This window comes from Hydractinia symbiolongicarpus, chromosome 10 (assembly GCF_029227915.1).
Source record: "Hydractinia symbiolongicarpus strain clone_291-10 chromosome 10, HSymV2.1, whole genome shotgun sequence".
NCBI lineage: Eukaryota > Metazoa > Cnidaria > Hydrozoa > Anthoathecata > Hydractiniidae > Hydractinia > Hydractinia symbiolongicarpus.
In genome coordinates this window covers 127533-151465 of record NC_079884.1, presented here as the reverse complement: position 1 = coordinate 151465, position 23933 = coordinate 127533, and the positions used below count along the sequence as shown (strand labels likewise).

Sequence of the window (23933 nt, the reverse complement as noted above, 5' to 3'; positions counted from 1 at the left end):
ATATGTTTAAAAAATTCAGTTCAACAACAGACTATTAAAACTTTTTTTGACTTATCATCCGAAACTGACTACAACATGCAGTAACTAAAAACTTGATATAATTACATATATCTTTACCTGTCATATCTTCTATCTATCACATTTTATCTAAAGTTTCTAATTTTCTATATTTGATAGTCTAATATGCAAATATCCCGGTAATTTGTTCACGTTTTTACTTCACTTGCTTCAAAATAACTGCTTCTCTTAACTTTTTTCTTTCACTGTCTGGTTTGTTATGTCGGTTTCCTGTTGTATTTGGACGAAAACGTTCTATTCTATTTAAAAAAATTCTAAAAATAAGTTAAGGCCCTGAACACATTGGAAATAAGACAAATGTTTTTCTATTGCTTCTCCTCCGCATTAAAAATAGAGATATGGGGCGAGACGCGGTCTGACTAGGCCAAGAGACCCAAATATTTGGTCAGCTTTATGACCACTGACATTACACTATGTTAGAGAATGTTTGTGCAAAATTTGGAGTTTGTAGCTTATGGGGACAAATTAAGGTCCTAAATATGGTCTTTGAGGGGGGTCTGACCCAGTCTTAAGACCCAATTTTTCGGTAAGCTTTATCATTTTTCAGATTCTCTCATATAATGACACACGTTACTAACTTTTAAGCTTTGAGAATTATGGGACCAAATAGGAGTCTCGAATTAGGGTAATTTTAGGGGCCTGGGACCCAAACGCCCCCAAATTGGGTCAGCTGACCATGTGATTTTTATTGTCCGTGATACTACCAACCTATTTAGAGGGTCAAACCTTTTGTAGAAAATGGGACCTAAAGTTCTGTTATGAGCTCCTGGACTATCGGGTATCCTATCCTCGTCGTCCCAGCCGTTAACGCTTTCTTAACCGCCAGCTATCAATATATCAAAAAATATATGAAAATATAAAAATACAGTAGAGTCTCCATAACTCGAACCTCTATAACTCGAATCTCTCCTTAACTCGAACAAATTCGTTGGCACCGTGAAAATTTCCTAATAAACTCTTATAAAAAAACCTCTACAACTCGAACCTCCATAACTCGAATCTTCCCTTAACTCGAACAAATTTTTTTGTCCCTTGGAGACTTTTCTCTCCATAACTCGAATTTTCTGACATCATAATCAAAATTCGAACAGTTTTCCTGATAAATTGGGTCTAAAAATCTTGTTAATACGTGTTTTGCAGGCCTTATTATTAATTCGAATGATTAATGATGCGTCATCCAAACCTTTCGAACGTCTTTTTCGAACGTTTTCGAGAAAATCTAAAGAATTTCAAAAGAAAGACACTCTCATAACAATGTCGTCAGTGGCAGGATCAAAGCGTCGAATTGACAATAAGTCGTGCAAAATCAAGTACAAAGCTCTTAAAGCATTGGAAAAGGGTACTGCGCCAAAGGATGTGGCAAAAGAGTTCAAAATTCCTCCAAGCACCCTGTCAACTTGGAAAAAAAATAAAGAAAAGATTTACAAGCAGTTTAACAACGGGCAAACATCGAAGAGATCAAAGCCAGAAAAATTCGAAGATGTGAACAAAGCTGTTCATAAATGGTTACTTATGATGAGGAGTGAGAATATCCCAATCAGTGGCCCGATGCTGAAAGAGAAAGCTCTTGAGTTTGCCGACGCGTTGGGTGTCGAGTCATTTCAAGCTTCTCAGGGGTGGATGGCTAAATGGAAAACCAGGTTAGTTGACTAAAATTTTGTTTGTTTATCTTCGTGAAGATAAAATCTAAAAAAATGTTACAATAGCTTTGGTAGTTGTTTTTTCAAAATATCAATAGACTCTCTTTCAGAGAGGAAGGATAATTTGCATGGGACTTTCATCCCTAATCCATCACCAGCATTCAATGACTTTCCAGTAATTGTTATTTTGCAAACATTGAAGCTGTCATTCTTCAGAAAGTAAGATATGACTTTTGCAAAGCGTCCTGACTTTCCTAGTGGTAGATGTCCAATGATTTCTCCATCATTTTTCTTGACTGCAACTGCATATTTATCCATTTTATTTGTTGGTTCCATGAAACCATAAAATTCATCTCCAACAGAGGGTGTCCAATTACTTTTATAAACATGATACCCCATGACAAAAGCGTCGATTTCGTACGTAATAAGTTTAATGATAGGAAGTTCTATACAACAAATAATGTTAATCTTTTGACTTGTTGGACTTTCATGGCTTCCATGCTTTCTTTCACTCGTCAAAACTTCGAAACTTGGTAAAAATCGAATCTTTTTCTATTCGAATTCTTTCACAAATCAAAACATGGTAACAATCGCATGTTTTTTATTCGAATCATGGCCATGGCATTCTAAATTTAGAATTCCATGATTCGAATCAAACAAAATGTAAAGCTCCATCTACACTAGTCACAACTACAGAGATAAACGTTTTTCTCATCCATTCCTTTCAGGTATGGAGTATCCTTCAAAACCATCGCTGGAGAATCACGGTCCGTCACTGAGGAAATGACAGCGCCATGGTCGGAGACAACATTACCAACCATTCTCTCCCGCTATCCTCTGGAAGACATTTTTAACGCCGACGAATTTGGGCTTTTCTTTCAATGCCTTCCCAATAAAACTTTGCATATGAAAGGTGATAAGTGTTCTGGAGGAAAACACAGCAAAGTTAGACTTGCTGGTTTAGCTGCTGGTAATGCCTTGGGGGAACGATTGCCAATGTTTGTAATCGGCAAGTCCGCCAACCCTCGTTGCTTTAAAGGTGTCAAAACACTACCCTGTCGATACCGTTCGCAAAAGAAGAGTTGGATGTCTGGAGAGCTGTTCGAAGAGTGGGTACGCGAGCTTGATCGAAAATTCTCTGTCTCTAAGCGAAAAATTGCTTTGATTATTGACAATTGTACCGCACATCCTCATGTTGAAAACCTGGAATGGGTAGAATTGATCTTTCTTCCTCCAAATACCACGTCCCGAACCCAACCTATGGACCAAGGAATTATCCGCGCCCTGAAAGCAAAATATCGATCGCTAGCAGTGCGGAAATTGATAAAAGCCTTGGACGAGAAAAAATCGACTCCGAAGTTCTCGATTCTTGCAGCTATGTACATGCTAAGGAAAGCATGGGATGATGTTTCCAACAAAACATTCACCAAGTGCTTTCGAAAATCAGGAATTTCCCAAAAGGATGCAGAAAGAGCGATCAACGAAGATGACGACCCTTTTAAAAGTTTAACCAGCGAAGTAGAAGAAGACCCAATTCCAACCCTCGATGCTGAACTCTCTTACATAAAACGAAGGTTTCCTGACCACATTGATCCTGACTTATCAACTGAAGATTTCATTGATTTTGACATTGAAGTCAGTACATCCCATGGGCGTCTGAAGACTGCTGACATCATTGCTGAGATCACTGGGACTCAAGACGAAGAATTAGAAGAGGTCGACGAAGAAGACAAGGAGGAAGAAGATAAGATCACAAGACCGACGGCCGAGCAAGTGCGTACAGCTGTCAACGTCCTCGAAGACTTGAGTATTTTTTCACATTTTGGAGAAGAAATGATAGCTTCCCTGAGGGACTTGAATCGTAATATCGCCAAAGATTTTGATATGAGTTGTAAGCAAACAGTTATCACCGACTTCTTTTCTAAATAAACATTAAAAAATTCATTAAAAGTGTATTGTTTTGACTTTCATTAACCTAATAGCCCCCTTAAAGTTAGACTTAAGATTAAATATAACGTTTTTATCCAGCTGGTTCACGTAAAGGGAGGATATTGCGCTAAAAGTTGAAAACCTCTACAACTCGAATGTCTCCATAACTCGAACGATTTCCTTTTCCCCGTGGCTGTTCGAGTTATGGAGACTCTACTGTATATGAAAAACGACATGCACTGCGTTTCGCCACGCGCACATTTGACACATTTGTAGCACCGGGTTGCGGCGGATGTAACCTGACCAGTTTTTCAATCGTGAGCGGTGCATAAATTTTGTTCAGGGTGTACCTTGTATCGAGACGGCAATACCAGGCCCGGTTAATTACCAAATGTTCAGCATTAAGAGCCATTGTAATTTAAGGATGCTTCAAATATATGTCAATTATTAATAATAGTAAACTGTGAAGAATTGGCACTTTCTATAATATAGTGACAAAACTCAGAGGGAAAAACTCTGGGGAATGAGCGGCATTTCTAGTCCCAGATTATTATTAATCAAATTACGGAGGATCAAATCAGAAAGAGTCAACTGTTATGTCGCGATAGTCAGTTATTAGAAAACGAAAAGAAGCCCTGGAAGCGAGATTGAGGCAAGGTGGCAAAAGTTTTGAGAACTGAAATTAAAGTTCCCAATCTTCAGAGGTTGCATTGTTTTTTTTATATGAAAAAAATAAGATCGGGGTGGAAAAAACAGATAAGAAAAGCAGTTATTTTCAGTTAAGCCTTTTCAACTATATTCTATAAGGCATTATCATAAAGTGTTGTTTTCTTTGCTCTTTCTGCGCACAATCGTGCTTTTTTGAGTGCAGGTCCTGCACTTTCGCGTTTTGTTATCCGCGTTCCCTCAAAATATCCTTCTTGTTTAGGGTTTCCATGGCTACCATCTGCAAAAGTGATTAAACCCGGACCATCAGGACGGCCGTTTCTGAATGCCCCTTCAAACATCATTCCATCGCATCGTACGTAAATTCCATGACCGTTGTAGAGACCATTACTGAATTCTCCTAAATAAAATGACAAATGAACAAAAATATCAAAAAACTGTAGTTAGTTACTTAACAATAACTTTTTTATCGCCTTTCTCGTATCCTACTTTTCGACATAGTTACTCTCCTCTACTTAATTGTAGGGGGGGATCTCCGAATTTTGAAAAAAACCTCCTCGATTTCAGTTAATTAACCCTCCCCCCACCCCCAATCAAGGAATTTTTTCAAAACATCCACCTCCCCTAACAAAAGACAACCGTACTACAAAATAAAGAGCAGATGCTCCGTCATCACCCTCTTCCCCAGGTTTTTTTTGCCTTTTTGATATGAGAGAAGACGAAAGGCAAAAAACCCTGGGGACGAGAGTGGCTAAATCATTACATCAGCCATAGTATTATTTTCTCCGGTTTACCACTTCATAAATCGTATTCGAAGGTTTTAATGCAGAAATAGACAACTACAGCAGGTAATTTGCTTAAAATTTATCAGCAGAAGCCGGCGCCGTTGCTTTTTTTCGTAAACACAATACACAGGAATGGAACATTGCTTACCTAAACAATCAGCAAATTGTCTAAATAGAACATTACCCCACACCCCACCGCAAAGAGTTTTAAACACAAAATCAAAACAACATGTTGGACACACTCCTACCAGTAATTTAGTGAGGGCTGCTATGTTCTGATACGAAGCTTCGTATGCACATGTGTGTTAAAAGTGATTTTTTTATTTAAAGTTGTTCCATAGGTCCCAAATTACCAAAAAAAAAAAATATAGATGGCAAAAATGTTTGTCCCATTGAACAAATTAGATGACGTCATCACTTTTACAGTCAGCAAAAAAGTAATTTCATATTTATATGTCAAATTATATATGGTTAGAAAGAAGAGATCAAGTGGATCAAAAAAAAAAATGTAAGAACCAGGTCTTCAAAAGGTAAGTTCGAAATATTTTTACTATAAACTATTTTACATAGTTTCTCATAAAAATCTCTGCCCTAAATTTCGCGATTTTTTCCATTAAAGAAGTTCAACAATTTCCAGCAGAAAGACAATATCTAGTAAAAATGATAAGGCAAAAATAAAAAAAATCCAGAGAATCTTCAAACAGAGAAGCTGCAACTTTGTCAACGTCATGACATACGAGAACGTCAATTGAATGTTTAACGTCAATTTCAACCCCAAATCTCGTTGTGATTAAGAAACATTTATTACCTTGGTAGAATGAGCCATCAGCGAATTTAAAGGTACCGACGCCGTTAAATAAACCATGTTGAAATCGTCCTTCGTAAACAGATCCATCAAGCAGCTTTAATTGACCAATACCATGCTTCTTTCCTTCGTGCGACCAATCACCTTCGTACACATCTCCTTCCGGGTACGTGTAGATTTGGCGCGAACTTGACTGTTAGAAAGACATAAATACAAAGAGAGTCAGTTTATTCGTTCCTCTCAAATAGCTTTAAAATGATAATCTTGTAAAATGTTTAATAAAAAATTGTCAGTGGATTTATAATAACAAAAAGTGGAAAAACAAAGTCAAAATAGGTTAAAAATAAAATTTAGAATAAAATAGATTGAAAAAAACAACAGAAATTTGTAATAATATTACCATTTCTTATCAACTTTTATGGTGAACTTAAAAGTTAATAATTTAAAAAAATATATGAAATGTTTCAAATACAAGAAATGATTGAATAATGAATTCAATATTGAATGCAAACTAGACAACGCCATATAAACACAACACGAAAACTAAGTACCTATTCAATCGTGATATAGTTCTCATTCGTGGTACATTCATTTTTTCATTAACTGTAATCAACCAACTTGATAAACAATGTTTTTAAAAAACTGATATCAAGAATGCATTATTCCGTATACATTTCAGGTCACAGAAAAAAATTAGCAATAGTCTGACTACTGACTTTTACATCTGTACTTGAAAAAAATCGGGACGAAATACACTTAAAAGTGTCTAACAAATACCAAAAAACTTGTACTCATTTATAATATGGACAGTAAAAATTTCTTTTTTAATATTAGATAATATTTACAAAAATAATTATACCAATTTTAATTTGGACAAATTATAAATATTCCATAGTCAATGTACAATCGTGTGTTATATATATTTTATATATATGTTTAAACACAAAACATCATGCTGAAAACATGACGATACTCATTTAAGATTTCTTCAATACTATTTTTCGTGGCAGTCTTTTTTAATATATAAATATATCCTTCGCTTTTATAATTTATCATAGATCCTATATACAAAGTGATGTCACGAAGTTTCACGTAGATTAAAATCAAGCTAAAGTTACCAGTTACTCCAATTCGTTGAAAGCAAAATATTAGCTTCTAACCGAGGCGCTTCCATGGTTTACCCCAAAAGGCTGGAAATAGACTATTTAAATAATTTAAAAAAGGGTGTAATTTCTGTATTTATTATATTTTTATAATTAGTTGTATTAATCTGTTTAAAATTATTGGGGTGAGAAAAACTGCCGTCTGCACCCCTCTTCCATCCGCGCCCGTCCCCTGTTACTTACGGGCTTGTTGTCAATAAGCATAATGAAAATAGAATCGATAAATAATTTGAAAACTCAACAGCAACAATTTATAAATTCTAAAAAACACAAATGATAAATAATGCTCCGAAGTATGTTTATCAAATTTAAGAGGTTCAAATTACTTTAAAACTGCCACATCTAACTCAAAGTAATAAAATAAAAAACGGGATAAATTATTAAAATGACATTAAAAAAAAGTTAAATATTTTTCTGTTTTGTGTGGCTTGTAAAAAACTTAGGAGCTTGGAATTTTATAGTATTTACACAATCTTAAAACAGCCTCGTAATGATAATATCTGGTATGCTGGCACATGCTTTTTCGTCTAGATATTTACGGTAATGTTGTTGACAAATGGACGTAAATATCCTGATAGGTTCACCATATTGCGGCGTGTCATTGTCTTCGGGCAACAGTTCAACATGGTTCATGTTATTCGTGCTCATGACTTTAAAACGAGAACATAATGAAATGAAACAATTTTCCTCTCCGCAACTATATCTCTTCGGTTCATATTTATCTAAAATCGACTCAAAATATCCATGCAAGCTTTGTTTATTTCTATCGTAAAGCACAACATCTGTCCGTGTTGCATATTGATCATGCTTTAAATCGATTTTAAATTTAACCTTTTGTGATACTTGGGTATTCACATTACTAGGATTGTCTGTTTGTGTCCCAGCACTTACTTTTGTTATTTCCAGTGCAAAGGTTGCAGGACGGACTTTCTTTTTCGGTGATTTCTTAGCCATGGATGTCGGAAAAATATCTTCTGGCTTCTGCAAAGAATGAAAATTCTCGTCCGGTTGCGAATCGCAATCGCTGCTGCTAGATTGCTTCATTGGAATATGTTTTTTCACTTTTTTGACATTTTTGTAGTGTCCACTTTCTGGTGTTGTCATTAACGGAGCACCATTCAATCTACTGTTTATCTTTGATACAGAAGTTTTTCTCTTAACCCCTTTTCGGGGAAATTCTTTCTTCGAATTTGGCATTTTGTTGGAGACACAATCATCTGATTTAGGCGAATATGCACTGTTTTCAGAGGAAGGCTTGTCAGGTTTTACTTTTTTATCTGGTATGGAGTTAACCCAAGCAGCCACTCTGTCCGTAGTTTTAAATTTACTACGCGGAGGACATTCTTTACTGTAAAAAACCTCACTGCTAATATTCTCCCTTGATCTACTTTTTTTCAATTGTTCCACTTCAGGAAAGTAGGATCGTTTAATTTTTTTTAATCCGAGTTGTGCAGCTATTCCATCACCAGAACCTTTTTTACTAGTTGTTGATGTCTAAATATAAACAATAAGATCTGTTTAACAGGTGGCTATATACACACTGTTAAAGTTTAAAAACATATGTTAAAAGACACAAAACTTTAAAGAAAAACTAATCTTAGTATTAACTAATTAAAAACATCTTAAACTTTTAGATAGTGAGGTAAAAGAAAAAGCTGTATATAGAACATATATTATTTTGACACACTAATACTTTTTAAGTAGTTTGTTTCAAATAAATCTTTTTTTAAACTTGATGACACTTTCGAGATTAACATTTGTGTTACTATCATTTTTAACTGTAAATGTGTAGCTTGTATGGTGGAGAACACATTTTGTGAAATATTGCAGCTGAAATGTTGGCATATTAGTTGAAACTTGAATATTTCAGCAGTTTATCTTCTGCATAATCATATAGATGACTTTGTTTTAGGTAATAATTCTCTTATTATTTTTTATGCTGTGCAACCTAAAACTATACTTCGAGCCCTAAATATTGGTTTGTTCAGCACACTCAAGCTAAAACTGTCAATTTCCATAACGCTGATAAAAAATAATTACTACAAAAATATCAAAAGCTTCAACTCATTGTACATTTACATAGTTTGAGTTTCCTGAACTGTCGTATTACCTTTAAGAGAAGAAATTTTGACTGGTTAATTTTGTATAGCTAACTGAAATTCACACTAAATTTAAAATATTTGACGAACAACAGTGGATTTGAGCTCAATGCATTGATTAAAATAATTATTGATGACTGAACTCAATATAATTGCTATATGACTCAATTGCCAAGAAAGCTAAAACACCATTCTTCATCATTTAGTAAAATAAATCCATGTCAAATCTTTTAAAAGTTTCGAATTCGCTGAAATTAAAAAGTGCCAAAACTCTCTAGCCAAGCAACAAAATAAATTTGCACCTAATCTCCTCTTCTTCCTAAGATAGCAACAGTGATGTGGTAAACATTTCAGGTTGAATGCTAAGAATTAGGTAAAATACAGTACCTTTTGAGATTTTGTTTTTGCTGCTTTTAAATCAGTTTGTAGATCCCACGTTTCAAAATGATCCCATGACATTTTTACTTCTAAAATATGACAAAAAATTTATTAAAAATAGTTTGACACAATCATTTCTTACATCATGCCAATGTCATATTTAATACTTATTTCGCATGGTTGAGTTAGGTTGACATACCTAGGACATTAGATTGTTAATCACACTCCTATTTAGAAAAAATTAATAGAAAATACTCTTGCAATGAAAACTGCTGCACTATCATTGCTTTAACCTTAATCTACTTGCCACGCAATAATAATACAACTTCAGGTCCTTTCCATACAGTCTTACATTGACCTCAGAAAAAGCTGGATTTTTTCAAAATTTGTGACTCAACATAGGTAAACAAGACAAAATTCTTGAGGATTGTCCTTAAACGCGCCTATAAATCTTGTTTCCAAAAATCTTATTGCTTTGATTGTTCACTGAGTAAAAAGTTTGACACACAGTTACATTATTTTGTTAGAAAAGAAACTAAACTGACTTTGCCTTGGATTCTTAAGATTCTATCTGAAGTGATATTAGATGGCATGTGGATTCTTTCGTTTTAAGATTTTTAAACAGTTTGAAAATGCGTAGATTAGGTTTCTTGAATCTTTCAAATGTGGATTCAAATTTGGATTATTACTATTTAAAATGCTGAATACAAAGTTAGCAAAATAAAGCCAATTTTGATGTCACATATAAAGTATTAAAGTCAAACCTGTGTTAATGACCACCTCTCTGCAACGACCATCTGCTTATAACGACCACTTCAAAATGCACTTCTCCTATTTTAGTAGTAGCTGAACCGGAAAATTTGGCTCCCTAGTGGCATCATAACCTTATATAACGCCACTAAAATAAGATTGCTAACTATCAAAGGACATCGTTTTTGTTTCCGTGCTATTCATACATTTTGCACAATGCTCAATAAAGGCAACTCAGTTGCTACCTACAGAACAGTCTGAATGTAGCCTCCTGCGTACGCGCAACTCACATAAATGTTATTTTTGTAATACACCATTGTCTTTTAGAGAAAATAATTATACCATGAGAAACCAAAAGATCAGGAAAACTTATTGTGTAAATAACAATAACCTGTGTATAACGATGTTGAGAATACTTTTGGCATGAAGTCTATATAATTTGTAAACAAAAGCAATAAACAATATAAAAATAAACTTTACTGTACTATCTTAATTTTTATCTTTAAGAAAGATTTAAAATGTCTTAAATTTTCAGAACATGATTTTAATACATCTTTCACTACATACATTGCTTTAAATTTTCTGTAAAACTGTAACTTTTGCAAGTACTCGTGACGCCCATCTAAAAAGTCTCTAGAAATAACACAAGAGACATGTTATTGTCGTAACTCCCTCCTTCATTATGATTGTATCATTATACAATGGTGAAATATGTTTGCTAGCTAAAATATAATACTGCAGACTATTGCTTAAATAGTCCGCTTTATAGGGAAAATAATATAAAAAAATACATCGCAGAATATGTTTGTCGCAACACCCTCCTCTGTTAAAAATATTGGCATGTGGGGGACATGGATTTTGTAAAAGACTGCACGAAAAACAACATTTTTTATTAAAATAATTTCTCAGTTTTTTTATAAGTGAACAATTTGTTGCATAACTTTTTGAAGGAAACAATCTTAACCTGCTGTATAACTTTCGAGACAAAACCATCTTCTGTATAACTTTTGAAACAGCAAAGAATAATGCTTGCCCCATAATTTTCAAACCATTACAAGAAAACTTCTTGCTGCATAAATACTTATTTTGCTAAACACAAGAACAATTTTTTTCATTTTTTTAAAGGGAGACGAATTATTAAAATTTTTTTTGCAACAAGAAAATTACTAATTATCTACGTGCGTGATGTGAAAATACACAGAAAATATACTTGTTGTAACACCCTCCTCCATTGTAGAGACAGTTATTGAAGAATTGAGAATCGCACGCCTTGACAACATAGAAACACTTTTGGGCATGCAAAGTGTTGCACGCCTAGCCTCTTCATTAAATAAAGTATGGTAGAACAAGGTGAAAGAGCATCAGAGTAAAATGACTTTTTTGGTTAAGGAATATTTTAAAATTATGCTGCTAAAGTTATTCCTAAAGTTTTGTTAAGAAAAAAAAGATTGCAATAAAATGATCAAAAGGATAATTTTTTTTTTTGAAAAGTCTTTTAAACAAAAAAGAAGCGCGTGATACTTTTTTCTTTTGAATATTGTTTCGTTGCAAAAAATAGCGTTGAATAAAATGTTAAGAAATATATTTTTTTAAAAGGATAAATTTGAAACATAAAAAAACATTTTAAAAACAATAGTTCTTGCACGATTATTTTAATCTTTCGCGTAGTTAAGAAATCATTAAATTTGATTACTTGCGCTAATACCTAGATTTTATTTTCAATAAGTTTTAACAAACTCGCAGTTATGAGAAAATGATTATAGTATTGTTTTATCACGAATCTTTTGTTAAATCACTCCCAACACAGCTCTTGCAAAGATCATTAAAGTAATTACTATCAACAAAAGATTAAAGGGCTTCCGACTTGCAGAAAAAGTGTTGTATAGCGCGTACACGGAAGGTTACATTTGGACTGTACTGTACATGCTACATGATTACAATGTTTGTTTCTGATAAGCAGTTCTCATCACAAAAATCATATTTTAAACACAAATTCGTGTCCGAATCGTCTCATTTTGTCTATGAATTTTCTTAATTCGTCTCAAATCGTCTCTGCTATAATAAATTTGTCTCAAAAGGTCAAAAATATTTTCAAACACTTCCGTAGCGTGAGTTTAACACGAAACTTTAAAAATCTTGTTTAACACGAAACTTTAAAAATCTTGGCCAGGAGACCCAGCATGATTTTGTTCAGTAAAAAAGAATATTCCATTGTTCTAGCAGAACGGCAGTGGCACGGCTGCTGATTAACTTACGCTACGTTGTTTGGCAACATTTTATCACAGCAAACTTCGTCGTTCGAAGCTGGAAGTATGTTGTGGAAAAGCGAAACAATTCCGCCTGTAATGGTTCATACATTTCAGTATATTAGCTAAGAAAATGAATATTTAATTGCAAAAAAGTTTCACGGACTATATATTACAGTACCGCCTGAATGTAATGTTACATGTGCACGATAGTTATCATTTTGTTGTTCCAACCATTTATATATTCTCGATAAAATTATTTTTATTTCGCCGACCGACAGACCGTAAACTACTATCTACTTCGCGCGAACAAGTAATTTAGTTGGAGTCACCATATTTCTAAAATCCAATTTCTAATAAAAATACAAGATGCAAAAGAATTTTTAAATGTAAAAAAACAAAAACAAAGACACAAGATTAGCTATACACATCTAATATTTAATATTTTTAATGTTATTCACGATCAATCAGGACAATCACGATTAATAGTGACGATCGCGATAGCATCGTTATTTTTTTATACATCACGACTATCGCGAAGCTCTTCATTAACATTTTTTCTATCGCAATGGTCACGATAGGATCGCGGATTGTTCGTGTCGTGCATGATATGCGCTCACGATGTTAGGTGTCCTGGTTCCAGTACTGTAAGAGAAACCGTCCTTTTTCGAATTTTTCAAGAAAAAAAATGTAACAATTTTTATCTTCTGCCCTGTGTTCGAATCGTGATTCATTCATTGGTTTCAGAGGGTCAGAGTACACGTGCCAGGAGTTGCCTTTTTTTATCTAAGAAAACCACTTTAAAAAACAGTAGCTTTTTCCATAAATTTTTGTGTTTAAGAAACCCTGTCGTCTTAGTTTCTCTCAATTCGTCTTCGTGATTTTACCGCAGCATCTTAATTCGTCTCAATTCATCTTAAAATATTTTGTTTCACTTTTTTTATTCTAAGACGAATTGAAAAAATATCGTCTCTTATGAGACAATTTTTAAATCGTCTTAATTTCAATTAAGAACAAAACAAGACAAATTTTTTTTAACTTTTTCATCTTATAGCGTCTTGTTAATGGGACAAAATTTGTGGACGATCCCTTAGTGGTTATGACTCTTGCACTTCATGCATTAGACTGGGGTTCGATTCTCATTGGTGGCGATTCAATATGGACCAGTAAATGTTGAAATTGGGAAATCCGCCACACTGTGTGCGCCGGTGGATGTTGCAGGGAGTTATCTGGTAGATAGATAGATAGATGTGCACTTTACATGGCTAGCCTCGCAAATATTGAGGGATACACACATGAAGCGCCATGGCTTAGATATGGAGAGTCCTAGAGAGTATTTAATGCCCTTTTTGATCTACGCAGATCCAATTATGGCCCGTGCTCTACTAGACAACTCCTAGACAACACACAATGTGCGATCTTCCAATTTCCCTCGCATGGCTTGGACCCGCTCTAGCTAGGTAGCTAGCTATTACAAACCCTTTTGAATCCAGATGAAACATTTTTGTATATTGCATGTTTCTATTGGATTTAATAATGTGACTTGTAAAAATCAACTAGATTTAATCCAGAAACGAATACTAGACAAAAAAAATGAAATAAATGGGCAAAAAAACATCAAAATACACTGCTTTATTTGCCATCTTTTTCGAATGAGCGTCACTGTGACGAGTGTGGTTTCTATACGGAGTAATACTCCGTATAGCTGCTATACGGAGTTTGGTTTAGCTATACAGAGTCTGCCAACGAATGTTCTTAAAGTGAAATATTGCGATATATGATTGTTTGAAACTATTTCCAAAAAAAAAAAAAAAAAAAACCACCATAAAAAACAAGTTAAAAAGACAAGCACGTCATTTTTCTACTTTTTATCCATCGTAAACATACGAGGTATATTGTAGTTATACGAAGTATGGAAACATTAGTTTTATTGCAAAAAAAAAGGATTATAGCATACACATTGTGAGTGTGGAGTATGCAGGATTTGCTATAAGGGAGTATGCCATACGGAGTATGCTATACGGACTATGCCATACGGACTATGCCATACGGATTATTCTATACGGACTATGCCATACGGACTGTGACATGCTTTACATACGAAGTATGCTATACAGAGTGTGACATGCTTACTATACGGAGTGTGACAGGCTTAGTATATGGAATGTGACATGCTTAGTATACGGAGTGTGACATAGTTAGTATACGGAGTATGACATGCTTAATATATGAAGTATGCTATACGGAGTGTGACAGGCTTAGTATACAGAGTGTGACATGTTTGCATCCTCGTCTCCAGGGTCGTGTGGCCCCTGAGCTGTTATTTCGGAGTGGCCAACAACTTCGCCACTATCACCTTTATCAACAAGGCAAAATGCCTTTCAGAGGGTCAGAGTACACGTGCCAGGAGTTGCCTTTTTTTATCTAAGAAAACCACTTTAAAAAACAGTAGCTTTTTCCATAAATTTTTGTGTTTAAGAAACCCTGTCGTCTTAGTTTCTCTCAATTCGTCTTCGTGATTTTACCGCAGCATCTTAATTCGTCTCAATTCATCTTAAAATATTTTGTTTCACTTTTTTTATTCTAAGACGAATTGAAAAAATATCGTCTCTTATGAGACAATTTTTAAATCGTCTTGATTTCAATTAAGAACAAAACAAGACAAATTTTTTTTAACTTTTTCATCTTATAGCATCTTGTTAATGGGACAAAATTTGTGGACGATCCCTTAGTGGTTATGACTCTTGCACTTCATGCATTAGACTGGGGTTGGATTCTCCTTGGTGGCGATTCAATATGGACCAGTAAATGTTGAAATTGGGAATTCCACCACACTGTGTGCACCGGTGGATGTTGCAGGGAGTTATCTGGTAGATAGATAGATAGATGTGCACTTTACATGGCTAGCCTCGCAAATATTGAGGGATACACACATGAAGCGCCATGGCTTAGATATGGAGAGTCCTAGAGAGTATTTAATGCCCTTTTTGATCTACGCAGATCCAATTATGGCCCGTGCTCTACTAGACAACTCCTAGACAACACACAATGTGCGATCTTCCAATTTCCCTCGCATCTTGGACCCGCTCTAGCTTAGCTAGCTATTACAATCCCTTTTGAATCCAGATGAAACATTTTTGTATATTGCATGTTTCTATTGGATTTAATAATGTGACTTGCAAAAATCAACTAGATTTAATCCAGAAACGAATACTAGACAAAAAAAATGAAATAAATGGGCAAAAAAACATCAAAATACACTGCTTTATTCGCCATCTTTTTCGAATGAGCGTCACTGTGACGAGTGTGGTTTCTATACGGAGTAATACTCCGTATAGCTGCTATACGGAGTTTGGTTTAGCTATACAGAGTCTGCCAACGAATGTTCTTAAAGTGAAATATTGCGATATATATATGACTGTTTGAAACTATTTCCAAAAAAAAAAAAAAAAATAATCACCATAAAAACAAGTTAAAAAGACAAGCACGTCATTTTTCTACTTTTTATCCATCGTAAACATACGAGGTATATTGTAGTTATACGGAGTATGGAAACATTAGTTTGATTGCAAAAAAAAGGATTACAGCATACACATTGTGAGTGTGGAGTATGCAGGATTTGCTATAAGGGAGTATGCCATACGGAGTATGCTATACGGACTATGCCATACGGATTATTCTATACGGACTATGCCATACGGACTGTGACATGCTTTACATACGAAGTATGCTATACAGAGTGTGACATGCTTACTATACGGAGTGTGACAGGCTTGGTATATGGAATGTGACATGCTTAGTATACGGAGTGTGACATAGTTAGTATACGGAGTATGACATGCTTAATATATGAAGTATGCTATACGGAGTGTGACAGGCTTAGTATACGGAGTGTGACATGTTTGCATCCTCGTCTCCAGGGTCGTGTGGCCCCTGAGCTGTTATTTCGGAGTGGCCAACAACTTCGCCACTATCACCTTTATCAACAAGGCAAAATGCCTTGGGAACGAGGTTGAAATGTTTGGTAGGAAAAAGTCATTGATTGTATGGTTAGTTTTATTGCATGTAGAAACATACAAAATAAAGTTAAAAGGCTTAGAATAAATGTAATGGAAGCCACAAAAATAAACTTCATACAAAACGCCAATATTAAACTACATCATACAGTAGAACTGCCGGTAACTCGAGCACCGGTTAACTTGAACTTTTATTAGCTGGAACTGTTATCTACGGTAATTGGTACTCTGCATGCTTGTCTCATATTTTAGACGTTTTTCTTCTTACACAAATTATTTGCTTGTTTTAGGCTCAATTTTCTAAACTGGAATAGCTTAGAGTAAATTTTTAATAAGAATACTTAGTTTAGACTTCAACGCTCATGCTGCATTCGCCAATGTCTAGCCAAACCAGTCTCGGCATTATACTCTCAAAGCTGTCTGCGCCGCTCGCGGCTTTGAGAAATATTTCCGTCTATACGAGTAAACATGTCGCTATACGAAGTTATACTCCGTATACGCATGCCTATACGGAGCCGTACTCCGTATAGCTGCACACTCCAAATGAAACATCACGACGGAAGCCGAACTATATATATTATCTCGCAAGCCCCTGAGCATTATAAACCCCTGATTATCATCTTGCAAGTCTAATCAAAATGCGCAAATATTATTTAGCGATTGGCGTTACAGGCTGACTTATGAAAAACCTAAATTCTCCCCACACAAGAAAAGGGAATAAGAAACCTATTCTAAAAAAGATAAGTAACCCTGAATTGGGGTTTCTATAGGATAATACCCATGTTTTAGGCCTTAAGATGCACCTTTTGTATATTTTCAGATGTTGCATATGCATAGACATGAGAGAAAAGACTATGATGCAACAAGATTAAATGATGATTTAATACAAACATATACCCCAAGTTAAAAACGATTCCAGAATAAAAGCGCGAAATTCCGTTTTACTAGTTTAGCTTCGTAACAAACAAAAATTGGATTAGTCAGTTATGCTTATAATACTAAAATAAAAGAGCACAGTAAAAATAATTACCTAGATGGTACATTTTGTCTCTTTTAGATAAGGACGTTCGTAAGAAGAAAAAAAATTCGTTCGGGATGGGGGAGAGAGGGGACAGAGGCAGTTAAATTGTAGATTGTCAAAGGTGATAGCTGTTTTGAAAACCGTTAAACTCCAAAGAATGATGGAGTCGACGTGTAGTGTCTGTTCTTCCATGCTGAAGTGCAGATGAATGTAGGGTGAAGATTAACCGTTACGCATGCGCAAGCGTTACATCAGTTACGGTTGGGATTTTTTGGGCTGTGATGGGTGAAAACAAGAAAAGGATGGAAATTTACAGATAGATGTAATTACAAAAATAAATTGCAGTTAATTTACAGCAAACTATTTAAATAATATTTTTAATCTTCTTATAAACAAAACGACGAAATTGGATTATCCTTAATAAGATTAAGAAAAAAATATTTACCGCAAATATTTGTAGAGCGTTTTTTTCAATGCCAACTGGATGATAACTAGGGCACTGCTTCAAATTAAAAATGAAATTCTATCAAAATAAAGAGAATCGCACAATTTATGACGATCGTTTATGAACTTAATTTCAGTATATATAAACATAAAAAATAATATCTATTCACAATATTTGATTTGTACAAATGATATATAATATATACATCGAAGTATCTTAACTACTCCCATTCGCACGTGGAGTTTTGAAGGTTTGGATAGTGTTCAAAAAAGTTTGAAGTGAAAAAACTAATCCTTTATGTATATTAACAGTAGGGCTCACAAATTGAGGTAAACTCCAAGCTGACTTTGCTTGATAAAGAGAGAAAATACGTTCAAAATCGATTCAAGTCACTCGATAAAAAACTAAGAACAAATAGACTGCCTTGATGACTCCCGTATGTCTGGTTTTGCTGAATGCAAGCCGTATAAACGAACCTGCTTAAATTTGCCTCATAGAAAAATCTTTGACTCGATAGTTAAAATTTGTTCCAAATGTTGGAGTGGAAAATGCGACAAACATAATGCAAATCGTGTAAATATTACTCGATGTCATGTGGAATTCTCATAACAAAATAACATAACAATAAAGTCGTTTTAAATCCTACGACACGTTTTTTTTATCCGTTAAACATTTTTGCGGGATGTTAAGACGGTGTTATTTCAGCCATTAAACATATGTTTTGGTTGCAAAGTTGGTTAAAAGAATAGCTTTGAAAATCGACGAGCTAATAATTGAATAGAATACAGAAAGCCTGTGTATGGAGTCACACAAAGTTTAGCATTTGATTTTTTCCTTAGAAAATACATTCGTCTAAACATTTCGTGGCTAAAATTTCAGCTCACAATATTATCTGAATATAAAGTACTTTATATAAAGTACTTGTGAGAAGATGCAAACAGTAACATATAACGTAGAATATTTATAATATATAAATTTATAATTTAGGTCATGTGTATAGTCAAAGACTACTCAACCTGTGTAAACTTTCAAAGTTAATATAATACATAATAATATATCGGATCATTTGCATAAATAAACATGACAACAATAACAACAATAAGATATAAAAATCACTTTTAGATATAATAATGACTATCTAAAAAGTATTATTACGAACATAATTGCTTGAAATCTTGAATTCTCTCTCTGGAGTACAAATGTTATGTTTGTCCAACAAATATTAGGTAACGAAATAGCGTGTAATATACAACGAAATATAAATAAACGCTATTAAATATAAAAAACGTAGAGTAAACCGTACAAACCTTACTTTCACACCCATATTTGAAACTTTATAATATCAAGAACTCCTCCCACGACTTCCGCTTTTGATGTTCCCGTAAGAATTGTGTCTGACAACATTCCATATCGTATACTGGTAAATCTAACATCAACTCACTACCATAGTCATCATTTTCCGTGTGTTGTTTACATGTACTCATTACTATTTCTTCTTTGTCAATTCTCATTACAAGTCCATCATCATCACGTGCATCTTTTTCTGCATTATTGTCACTCGACAGGAAATCAGCATGATGTGAAAACATATCCATATCAAGAGGTAACTCAACTTCATTTATTTGAACCGTGGAGGAGATTCTCGAAGGAGGAGGGGCTTCATGTCCTTCACGGCTGCGTAGGTCCAATGCCACAGATAAGTTAGATTTCGGAAAAGCAACCATGGATTTTTTCGCAGATATAAATCTTTCATTTCCTAAGTTTTAGATAAGGGTATAACTTCATTTAGAACATCACATAAAACAATGTACAGATATTACTACTATATATTATAGATTTTATATTTGTTGTAATTCTATTCTTTCTAATTTTTTTAAATACCTATCTATTAAAATAAAATGGTCTGGTATTTGCAAAATTTATATGCGTGAAAATTAATACCAGGAAGGGAAATGACAATTCCACCTTAATTTTTTACCATCCCTTTTTGAAACAAGATTCAACGTGGTGTACTTCTGTGTAAAAAGTACAACAGATTTTGTTTTGTTGAAATAATAAATAAGAGGCAAATCACTCACTTCTTTGTATATCTGAATGTCTTTCTTTTTTTAAGCTTGGATGCCTATAAAGTAACAATACTGGATATACTGATAATAATACTGATAAGGTTAAGAACACACAGTATACAACTAAAGGTTCTTAAAGAAGCACAGAATTCAAAAGCAAATTAAAGCATAAGTGTAGCCATAGGATAAAAATTGAAATTCATTTCTAAAATGTACAGATACTACGATATCATACCATTCACAGGTAGCGGTTCCTTTATATGCATCAAAGATTTCCAAAGCAATTTTTAACAACCTCTCAGTGTAAGGGCTGTAACAACTTAGTTCTTTTACTTTGGGCAATAACTCATGCAATCTAAAACCAAATATGTTATAAATATAACATTTAAAATTTATTTACAACCAAAAAATAAATAAACAAACAAACAAAACAAATTTAAAGAAACACTAAAAAACAAATAAACAAATAAAAAGAAATATTCTAGAAATTGTTCAACCCTTGTAATGAAGATCTATTTTAGGTGAGTTATTTTTTTACATTCATACAGAAATGAATAAATGAACTCACATTTCATCTGCAAACAGCTGTATGTGTTTGAAAATATAGTAACATGGTGATATTAACCATTTTGCAATCTTGAATAACGTACAAACCAGGTACCAACATAAATCACCTTCTTGGATAAGAATTAACTTTGCTTCCTGAAGAACTAAAATATTTTTTTAATATTATGTTAGAAACCATTAACAAAAATGGATCACTATATTTCTGGAAATGTTACATTCAAAGTTGCATCTGAAATTTAAAGGGAAGTTAGTACACAGCGCATATTTACAACAATAAACAAAGGTTTTTTAATTATCGTTTTTTAACAAAAAATACATTTGAGCAGTTATTATAACTCTTATTCATACTTTGGTCTAGTATTGTTATGGCAACCTTATTATCTGTCTTAATCAGACAATAACACAATAATTTAAATTTACTTGATGGAAATTTAAAATTAAATTGGAATATTGTCATTGATTAAATTTAATATATCTAAATCTAAAAACACTCTTTTTAAAGCAAAATTAGGGCTATAATTTTTTTCTTTTGACTTTTCCTCTTTAAATATTGAACTAACAAAAAAAGTCTGTATATTTTGATTTACAAAGAACAGGCCATCATACTGGTAAATATAAGAAACCTCCTACATAAATGTCAATTATTACAGTATCAGAAATATTTTCTAGATAACATATTTGAAACTTATAAAAGAAGCTTAAAAATGTTATGAATTGTTACCATGATGAGAATCATTTCCTGTGTCACACAAAGAAAAATTTAACCACACAGTGTGGCTATTTTTTCTTTGGAATTTAATTGAAATAAAAACATTACAGGCATCACATGATCTACACACAGAATTATACTGTACATATATTATTAAGTTAATCCTGGTTTTGTTATGAGAATAAACTTTCATATACTTAGATAAACATTGTAAATGTATGGTCTAACAAATACTTGTTTTTGTTTGTGCAAACATTTTTTCACATGACATAAATCTTATGTAATATTTTACCACACTGAAAAACCACACAAGAAGAGAGTGGACATTCCAATACAAAAATGAATGGAAAAAAACTTTTCCCGCAATTTTTAAACTACGCAATGAAATAATGATAAAAATAACAACTATGAAATTTGTGTACCATTATTCCAAAGAAACATACTTTTTATTTTATTTAAAAAATTTTATGAAGAAAATTCTTCATAAAAATAGGCAGAATATAAAATTCCTGTTGTAACAAAATACTTAAATATTTTACATAACATTGTGGCGTCACCTATAGTGTATATAATGTCAGGTGACAGTCATTCAATTCTTGATATCATTTTTCTTTACCATCTCAAGCTTGTAATTCAAGGCATCAATTATTAACACCACTTAGTACATGTCAAATGCAAAATAGACACATGTTATAATACTCTCCTTAATAATTTTGTAATGTAATATCATAAAAACTTACTTGTATTCATTTGTTCAGGAAATACTAAACTGTGCATAGTACTTTTAGTTGCAATATAATGTTCTAAATCACTTAACATAGAGGCATGTGAGTTGTCTCCACATGAGCATGTACTGGTATCATCATCATCTGTACCATAGCCACTGGATGCCAGATCGCAGCAGCGTGGTATACTGATTATAGTAAAATCAACATTTAATAATTCAGGATCTAATAGAAATAAAATACAGTTAATAATAAATCAAACTTGAAATAAAAAAAATGCATGATCACATTGTGAAGTATATAAAATGAATCTTATATTTCCATGTCTAAAAAAGCCTTAAAGCTTGGCTACTTTAATCATCTTACCAAAAAAAAATCAAACAGATTATAAAATAGGCAAAACCAAACCAATCAATAAAATTTAGGATTTTTATAAAAAAGTGTAGCAGGCAATAGACATTGTTGAAACAATGATTTATTGCTGTTTTTATATATATATATAACATTGTCTTGCAAGCACTACATTTTGTTATTGTTAAGAAATTTACTGGAACCCTCCAAAGAAACACTTACAATGAATATGGAGGTATTTCAACGTGTCTCTAAAACCTTGTCGACACATTTGTGCAAGAACATCACTGTTAGGAGGAAATAATGCTTTTGCCATTCTATATACATTATGTGCTGTCACTTGAACACTTGTGTTTCTCATATCAAATTGCGCGTTGGTCTTGTGGCCATCATCAGGGCATATATCACTTTCACCACTGAAAGGAGAAACTGTTATTGTTGTTCCTTCAAAGTGTTGTGGTAGATTATCAGTGAACCCTCCATCAATGTAATGCTGTTAAATGTAAAAATATAAATGATATTTTTCGCTTAGTTATTTCCACATTATTTTTGACAAAAATGTAATACTTACTACGCCTTTGTATTTGGGGGGAGTCATTCCAGAAAAAAATGGTATAAACGAGGAGCACACCACAGCCTATAAAAAGCAATATATACATTGTAGATTTAAAAGTTAGATGGTAGATTTAAAACTGTCAAGTTATAGCAAAATAAAACTTACATCAACCAGCTCTTTATTACTAGCAAATTCTGAGACAATCTCATTTTTCCAGTCTGAAACTCTGGTCAAGGACACATGCAATTTACCAGATGCAATTTTATAAGCATTTTCTGGTAAATATTTCATAAATGTTTTTCTTATTGATGCTGATGGGTCAAAGGAAGGGCTAATTGGACCCAGAAAGTTATGGTGTACTTTGTGTGCAGTATTCATGACAAATTGTACACTTTCTTCTAGATTCATGTCACAAAGCAACATACATGCTGCCAATGCACCAGCTGAAGAACCTCCATAAAGATCGACCTTGTCTAACAACTTTTTACCATAGAATTTAAGGCACGAAACTGTTCCAACATGGTAAATTCCAAGAAAACCAGCACCAGAAAAGGCTAAATTTATTCCCATTACTTTCCGGCGTGGATAGCTAGCTAGTTACTTCACCTAAAAGAGAAGGAATTTTTGTAGGCATTTTAATGTAAACAAAACACTTTAGATAATTCAGTAAAACATGACACCTCCGTCGCTAATCATAATTCCAAATAAACATGACTTACTGCTTGCCAGTTTTTTTTTCGTAACGGATTTGTTTACATCTGAATGAATACGTCATACCATGCAAAAATTGTGTCAATTAACACAAGTGCACTATTATAGAGATAACGTTGTAACCACGAATATCATTAAAATCTCCGTAATTCTATGCTACTAGGCGTTGACTCATAGTGTGCAACCTTTTGCACACCCACGGATTCGCTTGGTTTACATATATTAAT

At 33.5% G+C, this 23933-nt stretch overlaps 4 protein-coding genes across 4 annotated transcripts; 1 reads left to right on the top strand and 3 right to left on the bottom strand.

Moving 5' to 3' along the window:
* Window positions 1-2207: 2207 nt before the first annotated feature.
* LOC130662834 (tigger transposable element-derived protein 4-like) lies at window positions 2208-4031 on the top strand. The gene is made up of 3 exons (XM_057461776.1): window positions 2208-2251; window positions 2447-3609; window positions 3991-4031. Exons 1-3 carry the CDS (start codon window positions 2208-2210, stop codon window positions 4029-4031), a joined length of 1248 nt encoding a protein of 415 aa, XP_057317759.1.
* A 383-nt stretch (window positions 4032-4414) lies between these two features.
* LOC130612282 (MORN repeat-containing protein 4-like) lies at window positions 4415-6435 on the bottom strand. The gene is made up of 3 exons (XM_057433590.1): window positions 6304-6435; window positions 5907-6096; window positions 4415-4713 (listed from the first exon to the last, which is right to left on the bottom strand). The coding sequence occupies exons 1-3, from the start codon at window positions 6304-6306 to the stop codon at window positions 4448-4450; spliced, it is 459 nt and encodes a 152-aa protein (XP_057289573.1). The 5' UTR covers window positions 6307-6435; the 3' UTR covers window positions 4415-4447.
* Window positions 6436-6694: 259 nt separating this feature from the next.
* LOC130612281 (uncharacterized) lies at window positions 6695-15969 on the bottom strand. The gene is made up of 3 exons (XM_057433589.1): window positions 10308-15969; window positions 9553-9632; window positions 6695-8560 (listed from the first exon to the last, which is right to left on the bottom strand). The coding sequence occupies exons 2-3, from the start codon at window positions 9622-9624 to the stop codon at window positions 7541-7543; spliced, it is 1092 nt and encodes a 363-aa protein (XP_057289572.1). The 5' UTR covers window positions 9625-9632; window positions 10308-15969; the 3' UTR covers window positions 6695-7540.
* Window positions 15970-17998: 2029 nt separating this feature from the next.
* On the bottom strand, window positions 17999-23785 carry LOC130612278 (patatin-like phospholipase domain-containing protein 2). Its single transcript, XM_057433587.1, has 9 exons — window positions 23715-23785; window positions 23161-23601; window positions 23011-23076; window positions 22662-22932; window positions 22104-22313; window positions 20656-20797; window positions 20323-20442; window positions 20100-20143; window positions 17999-19777 (listed from the first exon to the last, which is right to left on the bottom strand). The coding sequence occupies exons 2-9, from the start codon at window positions 23563-23565 to the stop codon at window positions 19356-19358; spliced, it is 1680 nt and encodes a 559-aa protein (XP_057289570.1). The 5' UTR covers window positions 23566-23601; window positions 23715-23785; the 3' UTR covers window positions 17999-19355.
* Window positions 23786-23933: the final 148 nt, after the last annotated feature.

What these genes read in the sequence shown, in the direction of transcription:
- LOC130662834 (XM_057461776.1), top strand. Translation starts at nt 2,208, where the DNA reads ATGGCTTCCATGCTTTCTTTCACTCGTCAAAACTTCGAAACTTG. An exon ending in CGTCAAAACTTCGAAACTTG is followed by an intron (nt 2,252 to 2,446) that starts GTAAAAATCGAA and finishes CATTCCTTTCAG; the next exon opens with GTATGGAGTATCCTTCAAAA. An exon ending in CAAAGATTTTGATATGAGTT is followed by an intron (nt 3,610 to 3,990) that starts GTAAGCAAACAG and finishes AATTTTGTTCAG; the next exon opens with GGTGTACCTTGTATCGAGAC.
- LOC130612282 (XM_057433590.1), bottom strand. An exon ending in TGATGGCTCATTCTACCAAG is followed by an intron (nt 4,714 to 5,906) that starts GTAATAAATGTT and finishes CATTTTATTTAG; the next exon opens with GAGAATTCAGTAATGGTCTC.
- LOC130612281 (XM_057433589.1), bottom strand. Translation starts at nt 9,624, where the DNA reads ATGTCATGGGATCATTTTGAAACGTGGGATCTACAAACTGATTTAAAA. An exon ending in CAAAAACAAAATCTCAAAAG is followed by an intron (nt 8,561 to 9,552) that starts GTACTGTATTTT and finishes GTTTATATTTAG; the next exon opens with ACATCAACAACTAGTAAAAA.
- LOC130612278 (XM_057433587.1), bottom strand. Translation starts at nt 23,565, where the DNA reads ATGGGAATAAATTTAGCCTTTTCTGGTGCTGGTTTTCTTGGAATTTAC. An exon ending in GTAATAAAGAGCTGGTTGAT is followed by an intron (nt 23,077 to 23,160) that starts GTAAGTTTTATT and finishes TGCTTTTTATAG; the next exon opens with GCTGTGGTGTGCTCCTCGTT. An exon ending in GAAATACCTCCATATTCATT is followed by an intron (nt 22,314 to 22,661) that starts GTAAGTGTTTCT and finishes TATTTCTATTAG; the next exon opens with ATCCTGAATTATTAAATGTT.